Source organism: Apium graveolens, chromosome 10 (genome assembly GCF_009905375.1).
Source record: "Apium graveolens cultivar Ventura chromosome 10, ASM990537v1, whole genome shotgun sequence".
In the NCBI taxonomy this organism is placed as follows: domain Eukaryota; kingdom Viridiplantae; phylum Streptophyta; class Magnoliopsida; order Apiales; family Apiaceae; genus Apium; species Apium graveolens.
Genome location: NC_133656.1, coordinates 199788097 through 199805511, shown reverse-complemented (window position 1 = coordinate 199805511; position 17415 = coordinate 199788097). Strand labels below are relative to the sequence as shown.

Genomic DNA, 17415 nt, shown 5'->3' with positions numbered 1-17415 from the left:
TCAGTATAAAAAGTATATATAAGTTGACAGAATCTAGCAAAGTAAACAACATTCCTATCCTCTGTCATCCTATCCCCAATAAAACCAATTATTGCAGTTGCAAAATCAAAATGAGTTTGGTTGATAATAGCATACCCGATGTGCTTACTCATTATAAGGATTAGCATCAAAATTCAAACACTTGTTCCCAAAAGGTTTAGTGATGCAGTCGATTAAGAAGCTCCATTCCCTCCTGATATGAGCCCGTTTCAACTGCACAAGCTTTGCCAAACTCTGTTCATATCCCAAACTGGCCATTAACTCCTCTCTCTGTCTTACTTATACTCTAAAAAAAATGTTACTGTTGGACACCTGTCAGACATGCAGTAATAACGGATAGTTACTGGGCGCGAGAAAACAGTAATCATTACTTACCCACTTATAGTTTTTCAAGGAGAAACCGTTCCACTTACCCATTTATTCCATTAATCAAGGTGAAACAGTTTTAATTCAGAATTGAAACCGTTCCCACTTATTTAATTATTGTTCACTGCAACATCAATATTCTGAAAATAAAGTGAAAATGACCAAGATAAATCAGATGAGTAAGTACTGATAAAGGAAAATCAGAACTTAAATTAAAACAGAATTTATATGGTCATCAGAATATGAATATGTATCAGGATTTAACAATGCATTAAAATATCTCAGAGACAAGATCTTGAAACAAAAACAAATTTCATTAATATATCAAGAGAATACATTCATGAAATTTAAATTACATCAGAACTTGTACAAGATTTCCCTAAGCTTCTAAACCTAACGTCAACAGCCTTTGTCCTAGCTCAAGAAGCAGGGCAAGGCTGATGATGAAGAAAAACAGGAAGAAGAAAATAAATCATTTCTTCTTCCTACTCTCGATAAACAGAATGGCGAGTCGAATGATTCGCTCTTGCTGGCGGAGAGCTTCTAGCCTTTCCTCCTCCAATCGCTCCAGATGGCGATGGTAATCCATATAGAAGAACATGAGGTGGGTAAGTACCTCCTGGAGAACAGAGTCCCATATCTCATCAGGAATGGCAGTGACGTGCCATTCCTGCTGCCAACACTACGCCATAGATAGCCTATCGCAATGGTTTAATCACGCGTGTTACAAAATTATGTTACCTTAGGTATGCTCATCTTAGCCTACTGCAACCTAGTGTTTTTGATGTTACCATAGCCTTCGTAACATGTTACTATAGCTTCAAAGTGTTACATACGGTAACATGTGGAAACTTATGTTACAATAGGGTGTTAATCGATAAAAAAGTAATATTTTACAAACAATTAAATTTATATAATTATTTGACTTCAAAGTTAATCAATTTTGATAACATAATTAAGCAATAATTTTAATATTAGCTAAGATTGATAAAATAAATTATTTTTGTTAAATTTTGTAAACTGTACTAATTAGTAACTGATATTTTTTTATTATTAAAAAAATTGGAAACTATTTAAACTTAAAAGTTTAATAAAAAAATAGCGATGTTGGGCTCTCGATCAGGCGGACTAAAGTAGGCTCAAAACTTTTGGAGAAGCAGTAGTTTTCTGGACTGACCTGGGTAAAATTTTAGAAAGTCAAAATTTAAAAATTTTAATATAAAAGTTTAAAAGTAATAAAAAATTAAAATATTATAATTCTCTTTCATTCTGATACGAGCATTGATGTACACATTTTTAAAAATAAAATTTATTAAAATGTAAATATACAGATTTATGTAAGTAACAAAATACATAACTAATTTTGTTCTAAAATAATATTTTCAATATTATTTACTACAATTATAAATTATAAATTATAAATTATATACTTTTTTTGGAGACTTGAAATTTTTAAAGGGGGCAAAATTTGAAAAAAAATTCAAACGGAGCGCCCTTTTTTGATGAAAGTCGCCCAACCCACTTTCTATCTCTTCCTCTTCTCTCTCTCCTGTACTCTTCCTAAAATTCTCTCTCTCTCTCTTAAACCTCTCTCTCATACACCGCCTCTTTTCCTCTTCTCCCTCTTCTCCCTCTCTTGTACTCTTCCTAAAATTCTCCCTCTCTCTCTCTTAAACCTCTCTCTCATACATAGCCTCTCTATAAATCTCTTCATCTAAAGTAATTTTCTTCTTCAAATTAGGGTTTTTTCAATATAGTTTGGCAAAGGCTCTTCCAATTAGGGGTTTCTTATTTTCAGTTCATATGACTCGATTTCTTCGCTTAAACATCAGGTAATTCAAGTTTTTCTTTGATTTTAGGGCTTCTTTAATATGGATTTTAAATTTTGAGTTTCACAAGTTTGAATCTAGTAAGACCTTCTCGATATGCATCTCTGGTATCATCGGGTTGACTATTGCTCACGAGTTCCTTTTAGAGTCTGATCTCTCTGTTGCTGTTGTGGACGCTGATGTTCCTTGTGCTGGCGCCACGAGCGCAGGTAAATACAAGTTGTAATCCCATGATGTAATTAATGTATTTAATAGCTGAATATTTTTTTTTTGTTTACTTGGAGGATTAGTAAACTCTGACATTTTAAGGTTGTTGTTGTAGATGCTTCAAATGTCACTGAATTGGTCTCACTTTCTTGCAGATGCAGCCCATCCCTGCAAAGTGCGATGGTTGTGAAGGATTCATGGATTTGCATCCTCTGCTCTTGGTTGTGGCAAGTGAAAAGACAAGATGTTCTGATCCAGTACAACATGGCAGGGATAGTTCATTAAGGGATAAATATGAACCTCGTGTTGGAGCAGTTATTCATTCTCTTACAGCTATCCATTTCTACTCATTAAGATCTCACAGTTATGTTCATGTTTTGAGATTCCGATCAGCTATGTATATGGTCAGATGTAGCTCAAAACTAGTGGCTATTGGTCTTGCTACACAAGTAAGTCTGTACATCTCAGTGTTTTATGGTTTTTTCTATTTGGTGGTGTTATATCATACAAGTATTATAGGCTAATATTATAAGGATCAAGAATGCCTCTTCCATTCTACTAACAGTGCAATCAACAATTTTAGCCTAGATCTCATATTTAAAAATACAGTAATTACTAGTTTATTTATTTGTTTACTTGCAGGATTAGTAAACTCTGACATTTGAAGTTTGATGTTGTAGGACAGGGGTACATATGGATGGTACATAAGACGCCTCGTACGTCTAAGTGGGAGCTAGCTACTCGAAGCCGGCATCTCTGGGAGGAGTTTGTAAACACTGTTACTCACCAAGGACTTGATCCTCTACATTTACTTGGCTGGAAAAAGACCGGTCAGTTTTGATATTGTCAATTCCGCATATTCACTATTCACCTTAGTAAAATTAGTTGTACTCTATATTAATTTTGGCTTTAGGTGAGTGAGTTTTCGGTCAACAGGGAGTTTGTTAGTTGGTAAAACTGCTGAAGAATCTTTCGTATTAAAACAGAGGGTAGATCAGCTGTCTAAGGCTGGGTTCAAGGCCCAAATCTTGTCAAGTACTGATCTGCTGGTACAGGAACCTGCGCTTGAGCTTGACAGAGAAGGTGGGGCGTCTTGTCTACTGGATGATTACCAATTGGATGCTCGACAAACAGTTGCTTATATCGAGAAGGTTATTTAAAATTATATGCTACAATATTTACATTTTGTATTGTGTTGTATTTCGGAGAGTGTAGTTATTGGAATCTCGAAATGGGAGTAGTTTATCTGTTCCACAACTTCAGTTTATTATATTTCGGCTGAGCAAGGTAACATTACACCCTAATCTGAATGTAAATAATATGCTTAAGTAGAATATACATCTTTTTTTATTTTTATTTTTCTAAACACATCTTTAAGATAACTAATTATAGATGCATATGCATTATTTTTCTAATTGGATGGTGGATATGAAACTGTTCAGCATGTTAATTTTATGTACTGCATTAAGTCCCTCTGATAATTAGAAGTACACAAACAGTAGAAAGAGAGTTATGCATGTTTAGTTAGCTTGTTTTCCAAAGATAAAAGCACAACAGACAGTGTTAACGAGTTTTTATATTTTACTTTCAGCAAGCAAAGCTTTTGATGGGTACAATTTTTATTTTATTGGGGGCTTTCAACCTTCATATAGAGGGTATCTACATGATCTTTTAATTGCTGCTGGTGGAATAGTTCTGCACAGAAAGTCAATTTCAGGAAGCAATGAAGCTGTATTATCGACATACATCATTTATAGCCTGGAGCTACCTGATATGTGTAACTCGGGTAATAGAATCTCGATTATCAACAGTAGACGAACTGATTCAGAGAAGCTAGCAAGATCCTGTCAGGCTGTTGAGGCAACAAATTCATGGGTTTTAAACTTAATTGTTGCATGCAAGTTGCAAAATCTTGCTGAATAAATCTAATGTAAGTCTTATTGTTATTACACATATATTATCTCATATTTGATAGGTCATTGGGTGTGTGATGTTGGATGAATAACGGTAGTATCTATTTTGACAAGTAATTTATAAATCAAGTTCTCGTGAAATATTCAATAAATGTATGGACAAGAGTCTTCTACTTCCCATCCCCGACTTTTTCTGAACATGTTATTCTTCTTCTGTATGTGTGGAAGCCTGGAAGAATTGTGAGCTATACCTCCTAGTAAACTTTGAGGATACAATTTTATTTGCAGTGACATTGCTATACTTTCCGTCTCTTCAGTCTTCACTGAGAGACAAGCTCGTGTTATGTATTTCCAGTGACAATGCAAAGTCCGGAACAGCAAAGATAGTTGCTAATACGTTAGTTTTACTCATGTTTTTGTTAATTGGTATATTGATCTAAATCTGAATTTTTGTTAATTGATGATGTATTAATTTTTGCTAAATTTAAATGTTATCATCTTCTCTACACTATCTCCTACTTTTTCTTATACTTATAAGTTATGTTAGTGTTAGGGGTTGGGTAATTTGTTAGCGCAATTTGTGTTGTCTAACTAATTTGTGCATTATTATCTTTGGGGTATCTTGCAGTTAGGGACATGCCGGTAAAGGAGGACACTTAAATAAAAGAGGACCAAACACTTGCTTCTGAAGTCGAGGAGAATGTGAAGAGTTTCCAGTGTTACTATTTTATTAAGTTTATCTTTTTTTTCCTAATGTTTAGTAAAGAGCCTGAACTATTTTATTTCGTTAAAATAATTGTTGTTATCATAGTTTTAGACATGTGATGGTTTGAATGTTTAAGTTGGTTTGGATGTAATACATTTTGTGGTATGTAATGATATTTTGGGATTGTTCGATTTCCAATAGTAGAATTTCATGTAGTATTGCTTTTTTACGTATGAAAAACATGTTAATGGTATATATGTTCAAACTACAAACAAATCCTATCAAATTAATATAATACAAATCATTATAAAAAATGGGGCCCACCTGTGGGCCCCAATATGGGCCCCACAAGTGGGCCCCATCTTTTTTTTTTGCAAATTCGAAGTACAAAGGTAACATACATAATGTGATACTATAGACATACATTGATGTTACCTTTGACGTCTATTGTAACACAAAAGTCCATGTTGCACCAGGGCAAAGGAAATGTTACCTTAGGGGCCAAAGGTAACTCGAAAAAAAGCAACTTAAATTTTATGTTACCTTAGGTCTTTTGGGTGGCTATGGTAACATTTTTTTGGCCTGTTGTAACATTTTTTGGATGTTGCTGTAGGCCATCTATGGTGTAGTGCAATCAGCACAGCTCAGCTCCATGTTGAAAGTTTCGTAGTTCAAAAACATATTGTATCTGACCATGGTATTTTTGATATAAAAAGTATGAAGGTGAGTTTGTGAGAAGAGATTTGATGGGAAGGCTGATGTGAAGTGGTTGCTTATATAGGCAAGAGAATGCCAGGAGACGTAAAGAAATTTAATGCTTACAGGTGGAATTAATTCTACCTCGTCTCCCCAGACTTGGATAAAGAAAAACATTCATTGGAAAGAGAAAACATGGTTTAATGCGCACAAGAAGCAAGTAAAAGTTGACTGTTCAAGTACGAGTACCACTATCCCTAACCATAGTGACTATTAATCTTCCACTTTAAGATATTCAGGTTTAAACTGAGACTGTAGGTCAAATTTTATCCACAAATAAGTCAAGTAAAGAATCAGACGTGAATGTCAGAACTTAGACTTATATCAGAACTTAACAGTCATCAGAACATAATCTCTTAACTCTAAAAATGAATGCCTATCTTAGTAAATCCTCACACAAATTTTGATTTATATTCTTCAGAACATAATCATCAGAACATGCAACCAAAACTTGTCCTCAGAATTCGTGTAATATGACACAATGACTGTTCATCTAAAATAACATAGATCACCACAATGATTTTCATCATTCATATGGAGTGGTTAGTGTGTGCATTAAGCTAAATATCAGACAAAGAGTAAAGTCTGATTCACTTCAGTATATCTTATAAATAAGGCATAACTAAAACTTTGCTAAAGAGCTATCATTATCCTGAAACCTACTGGTGAATGAGTTCATGCTTGAGTCCACCTCAACTATTGTGTGCTAATTTTGTGCATCTTTTTTTTAAAAAAATTCCTTTTTACAGTGGCTTCTCAGTGTAAGTGAATCACGACTGCTTATCAGAATTATGCTACTATCAGAGTATTTCTCCAGTAATCATAGAGTATGAAGAGTCACCAAGAAAATATTTTATTTGCTTTTCTGATGCATATTACTTAATACCAGCAATGCACTTGGGTCTTCCTTTCCACATTTTTACTCTAGATCTCAAAGGAGTACCTGATTTTTAATCCTTGTTTCATTTTTTTTCTTTTGATAAGTGAGGTTTATCAGCACTTAGTTCATTTAACAGGTTTACTAGCATTAGAACTTAACAGATGAGCAGCATTATTCTAGTTTGTGACTTAGTAATAAGATAGACAAAGTAAACTCAACTAAGCTCAATTATCAGAATTTGCTTGTGTCAATAGATTTCCACATAAATAATTACTTCTTACATGGGATCCCTTATTTATTGAAGACTACTAGGTCAGCATCTAGCACAGTTATCCTCATAGGATTGAATAGTTACCTAAACAGACATTTCACTATCAGAGTTTAGAAACATTGATCAGACAACAGTCAGTACTTAAACATATTTTTCATTTAAGCACATAATACACAAAGAGATTGAATTCTGTAAATACTGATCATAAAATCTGATGTAACAGAACAAAACTAAGCAGATTTAGAAAAAAAACCTGAAACCATTCCAAGTTCATTTACCAATCTTGTAAAAGTAGCTTCACACAATGGTTTTGTGAAGATATCTGCTAGTTGTTGATCTGTTAGAACAAAGTGCAATTCCACTGTACCTTCATCTACATGTTCCCTGATAAAGTGGTACCTGATGCTGATGTGCTTTGTCATAGAGTGTTGAACTGGATTACCTGTCATAGCAATAGCACTTTGATTATCACAGTAAATAGGGATTTTGAAATATGTTAACCCATAATCCAATAACTGATTCTTCATCCAAAGAATCTGTGCACAACAACTTCCTGCAGCAATATATTATACTTCTGCAGTTGATATGGAAATTGACTTTTGTTTCTTGCTAAACCAAGAAACCAATCTGCCTCCAAGAAATTGGCAGCTTCCACTTGTGCTTTTCCTGTCAATTTTGCAACCTGCAAAATCTGCATCTGAGTAACCTATTAGTTTAAAATCTGATTCTCTGGGATACCATAATCCCAGATCAGCTGTTCCCTTAAGATATTTAAAAATTCTTTTCACAACTGTTAAGTGAGGTTCTCTTGGATCTGCTTGAAATCTTGCACAAAGACATGTAGCATACATGATATCAGGTCTACTAGCAGTTAGATAGAGTAGAGAGCCAATCATACCTCTGTAATCAGTAATATCTATTGATTTACCAGTATCCTTATCCAGTTTTGTTGCAGTGGCCATGGGAGTGGATGCACTTGAACAATCTTGCATTCTGAATTTCTTCAGCAAGTTTCTGGTGTACTTAGTTTGACAAATAAAAGTGCCTTCTACATTTTGCTTGATTTGAAGGCCCAGAAAATAGCTAAGTTCCCCCATCATACTCATCTGATACCTTGATTGCATCAGTTTGGCAAACTTCTTGCAAAGTCTGTCATTTGTAGATCCAAAAATGATATCATCAACATAAATCTGGACTAGAAGTAAGTCATTTCCATGGTTGAGATAGAACAGTGTTTTGTCTATTGTTCCTCTGTTGAATCCACTTTCCAGAAGAAACTGAGCTAAAGTCTCATACCATGCTCTAGGAGCTTGGTTGAGTCCATAAAGTGCTTTATCAAGCCTGTAGACATAATCTGGATGTTTGGAATCTACAAAGCCTGGAGGTTGTTCAACATATACTTCCTCCACCAATTCTCCATTGAGAAAAGCACTTTTCACATCCATTTGAAAGACAGTAAACTTTTTGTGAGCAGCATAAGCCAAAAATTTCCTTATGGCATCTAACCTAGCAACTGGTGCAAATGTTTCATCATAATCAATTCCCTCTTGTTGAGAATATCCTTTTGCAACCAGCCTTGCCTTATTCCTTGTAATTATGCCATCACTGTCAGTTTTGTTTCTGAACACCCACTTTGTACCACCAACAGATCTATTCTTTGGTCTTGGCACTAGGGTCCAGTCTTTGTTTCTTTCAAATTCATTTAACTCTTCCTGCATTGCTTGCACCCAATCAACATCTTGAAGAGCTTCTTCCACTTTCTTTGGCTCAGTCTGAGAGAGAAAAGAATTGTAAAGACATTCATTTGAAGTACCTGTTCTAGTTCTGACATCTGCATCAGGATTTCCAATTATCAAATCAGGTGTATGTGATTTAGTCCACTTCCTTGCAGATGGAAGGTTTTCTCTAGAACTGGATGCTCCCCCATGATCCATGCTGTCTTCAATTTCATTTTCTGATGCTCCTCCTGAAACTATGCTCTCTGAGTTGGATTCTTCAGAATTTAGATTTTCAGCACTATCAGAACTTGGCTTATCAGAACTTGACGAATCAGAACTTGAAGAGCCAGATGTGTGTTCTGATGCTTCTTGAGATGTGGTATGTTCTTGAGTATGCTCCCCCTGCATAGGTGCATCTTCCTTTGGCATAGTCACCACAGTTTCAATAACATCAGAGTTTAATCCATCAGAGTTTACAGTATCAGGACTTAGACTGTCAGGATTTTCAGTATCAGTACTTGAGTCTTCATTTTCAAATCTCAGCTGATCATGATCAATAAAATCTTCAAGACCGGTAATATGCTTGTCATCAAAAGAGACATTGATAGATTCCATGACCACTCTTGTTCTCAAATTATAGACTCTGAAGGCTTTTGTGGAAAGTGGATATCCAACAAAGATTCCTTCATCAGCTTTTAGATCAAATTTAGAAAGCTGTTCAGGATGAGTCTTGAGAACAAAACACTTGCATCCAAATACATGAAAGTACTTCAGATTTGGCTTCTTTTTCTTCACCATCTCATATGGTGTTTTTCCTTGCTTGTTAATGAGTGTTGCATTTTGAGTAAAATAAGCAGTCTGCACTACTTCAGCCCAGAAATAGGTTGGAAGATTTGCTTCTTCAAGCATTGTACGTGCAGCTTCAATGAGAGTTCTATTCTTCCTTTCAACAACTCCATTTTGTTGTGGAGTTCCAGAAGCAGAAAATTCCTGCTTAATTCCATGATTTTTGCAGAACTCTTCCATTCTCAAATTCTTGAACTCAGTGTCATTATCACTCCTTATGGTTTTCACAGAATCTTTGACCAATTTATCCAGATGTTTGACATGATCAATCAAGATAGATGCAGTTTCACTTTTTGTGTGCAAGAAATACACCCATGTGTATCTGGTGAACTCATCCACTATGACCAACGCATATTTCTTCTTTGCAATAGACATGACATTCACTGGACCAAATAGATCAACATGTAGTAGATGATAAGGCTCAAGAATTGATGATTCAGTCTTGCTCTTGAATGAAGATTTTCTATGTTTGGCCTTCTAACAAGAATCACAAAGGCCATTAGGAGAAAATACTGACTTTGGCAGTCCTCTCACAAGATCTTTCTTGACTAGTTCATTTATATTGTTGAAATTTAAATGAGAGTTTCTTGTGCCAATTCCAGCTTTCTTCAATTGATGCTCTACTCATCAGACAGATTGCAGAACCATCAGTACTTGTTGAAAGCTTAGTTTCATAAATGTTACCACGCCTGTATCCTTTTAGAACAACTTTGCCTTTGGATTTACTCACAACTTCACAGTGTTCTTCAAAGAAATCAACATGATAACCTCTGTCACAGACTTGACTTATACTCATCAGATTGTGTTTAAGTCCTGAGACCAGAGCTACATCTTTAATGATGACATTCCCAAGATTGATATTGCCATATCCCAATATTTTTCCAATGTTGCCATCTCCATAAGAAACACTTGGGCCAGTTTTCTCCACAAAGTCTGATAGCAGGGCTTTATTTCCAGTCATATGTCCTGAACATCCACTGTCCATAACTAGAATATTTTTTCTGTTGCCCTGCAATCACAAAGACCACTAATGATTAGTTTTAAGGATCCAGACTTGCTTGGATCCTTTGGCCTTATCAAGTTTGTTAACATTTGCAGCGGATTTAGCATCAGAGTTTATGTTAACATTTTTCTTATCAGAACTTACACTATCAGACTTTGAATCAGAATTTACACTAGCAGGAACAATGGAAACTTTCTTCAAAGAAGGTTTTAATTGATAATAATCATAGTACAAACTATGATATTCCTTACAAGTATAATTTGGAATGCCATAAACTACCACAATGAAAACAAGGATTTTGTGGTTTATATCTAACAGACTGACTCTTAACTCCTGATTTTGAAGGTAAGGAGTTTATGTTCTTATTCTTCCTGTAAAAAGAGGTCGGATGGTTAGAACTTCCTCAGTTATGACATGTTTTCCGAGGAGCATCAGGAACAGGTTTATAATCATTGCTTTTATTTACACCTTCCTTTCCATTCCTATTTTTCCTAGGTGATTTTACCTTGTTTGCATTCTTAACATCTTTCAGCTTATGCTTAAGCTGCTTCTTAGTCATTAAGCCTATGTTTACTTCAGCTGTCTTTTCCTGTTTTAGTTTGTCAGAAGTTAATCCCTCTCTAACTTCTGATTTATCATTATCAGACTTTACAGTTACAAACTTAACAGGTTTTAACTTTGGATTTTGCTTAACAACAGGCTTAATTTCTACAGTTCCTTTATCATTCTTATCCTCTCCATAACCTAAGCCCTCTTTCCAATTTTCACTACTTAGCAAATTTTGAGTTGTTCTGCCAGAGTTAGTCCAAGTCCTGATTATCTCTATTTCCTTTTCTAACTCAGTTTTTAGAGATTCATTCATTTTTAGCACTTCATCCCTAACATAAAAAGCATCATCTCTATCCTTCTGAGTTTGATGGAACATAACTAACTCTTTTTCTAAGAAATCATTTCTTTTCTTAAAAGCAAGATTTTCAGAAGTTAATCTTTCACATGTTAAAGTTTGATCTCTATAACTAACAAACATGATTTTAAGATATCTTCTCAACTCATTAATATCATCAGTATGAAAAGCATAAGTAGTCTGAGGTACCTTTGTTTCAGCAGCTTCAGAACTGCTCTCAGCACTTTCTTTATCAGCATTTGCCATCAACGCATAGTTCTCCTCACTTTCAGAGTCTGAGGTGTCTGTCCAGCTTTTCTGCTTTGTGACAAGAGCCTTGCCTTTGTCACCCTTTACTTTCTTGTAGTCAGGAGATATGTGGCCTTTCTCACCACAGTTATAGCATTTGACATTGGTATAATCTCCTCTATCAGACTTTCCTCCTCTGCCTTCAGATCATCTGAAATTCTTCTTATCAAAACTTGTGCCTTTCCTGGAAAACTTCTTTCCCTTCCTGAACTTCCTGTATGCAATCTTTGTGATCCCTTTCACCTTAAGAGCACACAGCTTCATCATCTCCTCATCAGCATCAGTCTCAGGCAAGCTTTCAGAATCTGAGTCATCATCACTTTCAGAACTTGATGACTCAGTATCAGACTTTGTGAAAAGAGCTTTACCCTTGTCTTTTCTTGAGGTAGCTGCCTTGGGGGATTCTTCTTCAGCCTTAAGAGCAACTGTCCTTGACTTTCCTCCTTTCCTCTTGCTTCTTTATTCCATCTCAAGTTCATGAGTCTTGAGCATTCCATAAATTTCATCAAGAGTTGTTTCATCAAGACTGTAGTTGTCTCTTATTGTTGTTGCCTTCATATCCCAACATTCAGGAAGAGCTAACAGGAATTTAAGGTTTGAATCTTCAAGATCATACTCCTTGTTAACCAGTGACAGATCATTCAAGAGTTTGACAAGTCTATCATATAAATCAGTCAATGACTCATTAGCCTTTGAATCAAAGTGTTCATACTCTTGAGTGAGTATTGTCTTCCTGTTCTTCTTAATTGTATCAGTTCCCTGACACCTTGTTTCCAGAGCATCCCATATCTCCTTAGAAGTCTTGAAGTTAATTACCCTATTTGACATTACATTATCAATGGCACTATACAGTAAGTGTCGTACCTTAGCATCCTTAGCAATTGATGCGATATCTTCAGCAGTATAATCACTCTTCTCCTTTGGTACGGTCTTTGCTGCTTCACCTGCAACTGCAACAGCGAGCTTGGTTGGTTTGTGAGGCCCTTCCTTGATTCTATCAATATATTCTGGATCTGTAGCTTCCAGAAACATGGTCATCCTCACCTTCCATATGGCATATTCAGATGGTCTCAGTATGGGAACTCTGATGGTTTCATACCGACTTTGAATTTGTGTCTTTGGAGGTTCTTCAGTTTTGGTAGGCTTAGTTGGAGTTTATGTGTCATACATGATTGTGTTTGGATTTTTAACTGTATGTGTGTTAACAGATAGGCTCTGATACCACTTGTTAGGTCACACACACTGTAGAGGGGGTGAATACAGTATAAAGTACAATCAAATCGAACTTTAATATTTTAAGTAACAAAAAACAAACTTTATTGAAACAATAAACTCTGTTACAGTATAGAACTGTTACCTCTCAGTGATGAACAAATATCACGAGAGCTGCTAGGGTTACTAAGAATAATCTCTTCGAAAATGATAACACTTTTAGTGTAAACCCTATGTCTGTGTTTATATACTACACAGTTACAAGATAATCGCTAATTGATATGTAATATAATTCTGCTTCCTAAAATATATCAATCAGATATCTTTTCTTCCAAGTATTCCATTCTTCACGGAACTCCTTCTTCATGCATATCTCTTCTTATGTTTATCTCGATCTTCTTTCCTTTAATCAACTACTGTCCTTATCTGAACGTCCTTCAGCACTTAAGTTCTGATATCCATCTTCTGATGATTATCTCCTGATAATATAAGTACTGATATTCTTAAGTCCTGACTTCCAGTAAATACTGATTTATCCTGTTTAAGTAAGATCTGAAAACTAAACATAAATCATATTAGCCATGACATTATCAAATATATCTAACACTACGGCTTATCATTCGCAGACAAATGGTCAAGCTGAGGTTTCTAACAGAGAGATAAAGCACATTTTAGAGAAAGTGGTATGTCCATCAAGGAAGTATTGGTCTTTGAAGCTTGATGAAGCTGTTTGGGCGTATAGAACAGCATATAAGACTTCATTGGGAATGTCACCATTTCAGTTGGTTTATGGTAAGGGGTGTCATTTGCTGGTGTAGCTCGAGCATAAAGCTTATTGGGCTTTGAAGAAATTGAATTTGGACTGGGATGCAGCTGGAAAGAAAAGGATGCTTCAATTGAATTAACTTGACGAATTTCGACTTCAAGCTTACGAGAACAACAAAATGTACAAGGAGAAAGTCAAGAGGTGGAACGATCGGGGTCTAGTGCTCAAGAACACTTCCTGTTTTTCAAATTTCTGAAAAAGTAATCACCGATCATATTAAAAGGGATGAAAAGAATAAATTTTCAGGACCTCCCTTTCTGCCTAGAGAGGTCAGGCAATTTCTGTTAAGAAATAGACCTACTCCTACACAAATGCCTGCAAATCCTGATGCTGGCACCTCTGTCACAGAATGCCACCCAGAAGAAAGTTTGTCTCCGACGTGACTCTCCCGGTAAGAACCATTTTTTCAGCGGTTCGGGTTTTCGGTCGGTTTCCGTTCGCCCAGAACGAATGCGTTAATGACTCTCTTTCCCGATAGAAAGAAGCTGATTTAGCAGAAAACTAATCATGCCATAACTAGAGCTCAAAAAAATAACGTGGTGGATCAGGACGAGAATGAGGGAGTTCCTAACGCCCGAGGGTGAGAGCTTAGAACTTCCGAGCAATTGGAAGCCATTTTCGATGACTTGGAGTAAGCCCAGGGACAGTGACACCAAGGACATCAGCGAACTCAGGGGCTGTCAGTTGCTCAAAGAATAGAAAGAAGTGCTAGTTGGTGTCGCCTCAGCCTTGGCAAGGCTTTAAATAAAAAAAGACCGATTTGAGATCCCATCTACGAGCGGAAATGGACTTGCAGCCTCACTCTAAGGTGAGTGAAATTCCCTACTTCTACCTGAAAATGAAATCCATGAGACTCGGGATATTCCCCACTCCATGCCTTACCTTTAACCCACCCCCCTATTCTTATGCACCGTCGTCGGGGGCTTCCACGCTTGAAAAAAAAAACCTCCTCGAACCGGTAGTTCAAGCCCTGCTCTTTCCCAGTCTCGTTTTTTGGACCACCTTCTACTTTTGAACCAGCTCTCCTTGATCGGGCCTTTCCTAACTCCTGTTCGTGTGTAGAAATAAAAATTGAATATATTTCAATAAAAATGAAAAAAAATCAGTGAACTATTGTATGAATAATGATATCGACCATGACTCGTTTAAATGGGGGTCATTCTCTAAACGCCAAGCCTTTAGGTTGGGAGTCGGTAGTTGGGCACCGGATCCCTTCGGATCTGAACGAATCTTTTTCTATGGAAAAATAGAACATCACTTTCTCGGCTTCACCTTCAATGCGACCGAAATGAAAATGGAGTGGAAATATGAGTTAGCTTTAACAAGGAAGCTCAACTCCAGACCGAGTTAGTGTGGTTCCGGCCGGGGGGCCCGGTATTTAGCTTTCTACCTTAAACCGTGCCCACCCACTAGCGGGGATGAACTCTGATGCTTTTTCTTGAACTTGTGCATCCTGATGCTGAGAATCAAGAAACCACCCAACTTGTTTCTAACCCAAGCATTTCTTCTTCCAAACAGCAAACACACCCAGCTTCTAAATTAGCCTCCTCTGCTGTCTCTCAAAAGACATCAGTTGTAACAAAGAAAAGGCTGTTTAAGAAATCTGTCACTTCTGGACAGAAAGCTAAACAAGCCTCACTGAGTGAGAGTGAGAAGAAAGAAGACTGTTTTTAGTCAGGAAAAGAAGACTGGTCATAGAAGATGAATTTGACTCAGATGATCAGATGCCAATATGGTCTTTGTCAAAAATCAAGAAATCCATTGATCAACATCCTGATGACTCTGTTAACACTACTGGAACCAAGAAGCCAACTACTGATGTTAGTGCTCTACTCGACAAGCTTCCAGTAATTGAAGTAACTGCTGAACTCAAGACAACTGCAAAGAGCCAGTTGAAAAGAAAAAGTGAAGAAGTAGTTGGATACATCAGAAAGAAGAAAAAAGACTCAGCCTCCTGCCAAGGATGTCAGTACACAAGAACCTAAGTCTCAAAGGGATTTAGCAACTGATCCAGTCACACAAGAACCATCTACTCAAAGGGAAGATGCAGACAACGAGGCTGCACAAATCATCGTTAATATTGCTCAGAGTGATCTTCTTGCTGACTCTGTTCAACCACTAAAGAAAAAGCAAACTCATCAGGAGATACTGTCAAAGGTGGATGTAATCATAAATGATCCTATTTTTGAGAAGAGCACACAAGAACCTTCATCAAGCATTGCTGAAGCAGCTCATATTTCTCATACTCCACAGGAACCATCAATTCAAAGCACTGATGCTGGTCTCTCACCTTCTCCTGACAGATCAAATCCTGATGTTACAACAGCTCCTACTGAGATTCATCCTTCAACTGAACTAGTTACTATTGATGATCCCCTACTGATTTCTAGTTTGCAAAAGCATCATGATGTGTTATTTGTTCCTCCACTATCCTCACTTCCATTTGAGGACTCACCTTCAGGTACTGCTGACTTCCTCATATGTTCTCATGTTTGTATGATTATAAATAGTATCTTCTTTGAAGTTATCTCTATTTATATGACAAGCATACTACTCTTCTCAGCCATCTCTTATTTCTTTGCTAAATGTGTGATTGAGCCTTTCTGTGAGACTCTGTGAAAATATCATTAAGAAAATTAAAATTATTTTTTTTAGTGGCAGTCTCCTGTACAGGCAAAAGGAGAGGTAGCTTTGAGATAAGAATCTTATAAGTTTTTTTACTTATATAGTTTCTTCTGTGAGAATAATATTACTCTTATAAGTAATATATTGTGTGAGAAGTGATGAGATCACTTGAAAAGAACAGAGAGATTTAGGTGTTACCATGTTTCTGTTTCAGGATCTTATCAGCCACAGGCACCTCTTGCAAAGGATTTCGATAAAGGCAAGGAAATTATGCCTGATTCTGCAAATTCTTCTGATGGGTTGTCTGATTCTGATAATGACAGTGATGCAGATGATTCTGACACAGCTCAGCTTAAGACTGTAATTGATTCATCTAAGAAGTCCAATGTTGGTTCTTCTTCACACTTTAATGAAAATCCATCTTATTATAATGCTGATGCTGAGCATTTTCAACAGACAGAATAGGATTATAAATGGAGATTTGCAAATAATTCTATTTTATCTGTTGTTGCCTGCAACATATTCATCGCGCCTATGATGAAATTCAAACTCCTGATCTGAAGTTGTATCTTAAGGCCTCTACTATTTCTGTTAAAGGAATTCACTCTGACCTTGATGAAATGAAGAAGTCTCATGCTGCTGTCAAGGATAAGATTGATGGATTTATGCTTCACACCCCTAACTCGGCTGACATCAAGAGTGTGAAAAATACTATCACAGATGTTGTTAAATCTCAACACAACATGACCTCTAGACTTTCCTCCTTAGAAGATAAAGTCTCTTCTATAGCTGACAAACTGGATGCTCTGTTTTCCCTTCTTTCAAATACTGATGTCAAAAAGGGGGAGAAGGTAGTTGCTACAAAATGTACACCAGATTCTATTCAGACAAAGGATAAAGATATTGATGATGATGGTGATAAGAATCCAGTTACAGAAGTTCAAATTGCTTCTATTGCTCAACAACCTCAACATTCCAAGAAGACTGGTTCTTCAGGACAAAGGAAGTCTACTGGTGCTCATAAAG

At 36.4% G+C, this 17415-nt stretch overlaps 1 protein-coding gene and 1 long non-coding RNA gene across 3 annotated transcripts; both read left to right on the top strand.

Moving 5' to 3' along the window:
- Nucleotides 1–2306: 2306 nt before the first annotated feature.
- Nucleotides 2307–3369, top strand: LOC141689627 (autophagy-related protein 18h-like). 2 transcript variants are annotated; one of them, XM_074493974.1, is made up of 3 exons: nt 2307–2443; nt 2597–2890; nt 3127–3369. In XM_074493974.1, exons 1-3 carry the CDS (start codon nt 2414–2416, stop codon nt 3280–3282), a joined length of 480 nt encoding a protein of 159 aa, XP_074350075.1. In that variant the 5' UTR covers nt 2307–2413; the 3' UTR covers nt 3283–3369. The 2 variants fall into 2 exon arrangements, with proteins under 2 accessions (XP_074350075.1, XP_074350076.1); XM_074493975.1 differs by having other exon boundaries at nt 3122–3369.
- Nucleotides 3370–3440: 71 nt separating this feature from the next.
- On the top strand, nt 3441–5117 carry LOC141689477 (uncharacterized). The gene is made up of 3 exons (XR_012562396.1): nt 3441–3592; nt 4033–4371; nt 4983–5117. It is a non-coding gene; the product is annotated as an uncharacterized LOC141689477 (long non-coding RNA).
- Nucleotides 5118–17415: the final 12298 nt, after the last annotated feature.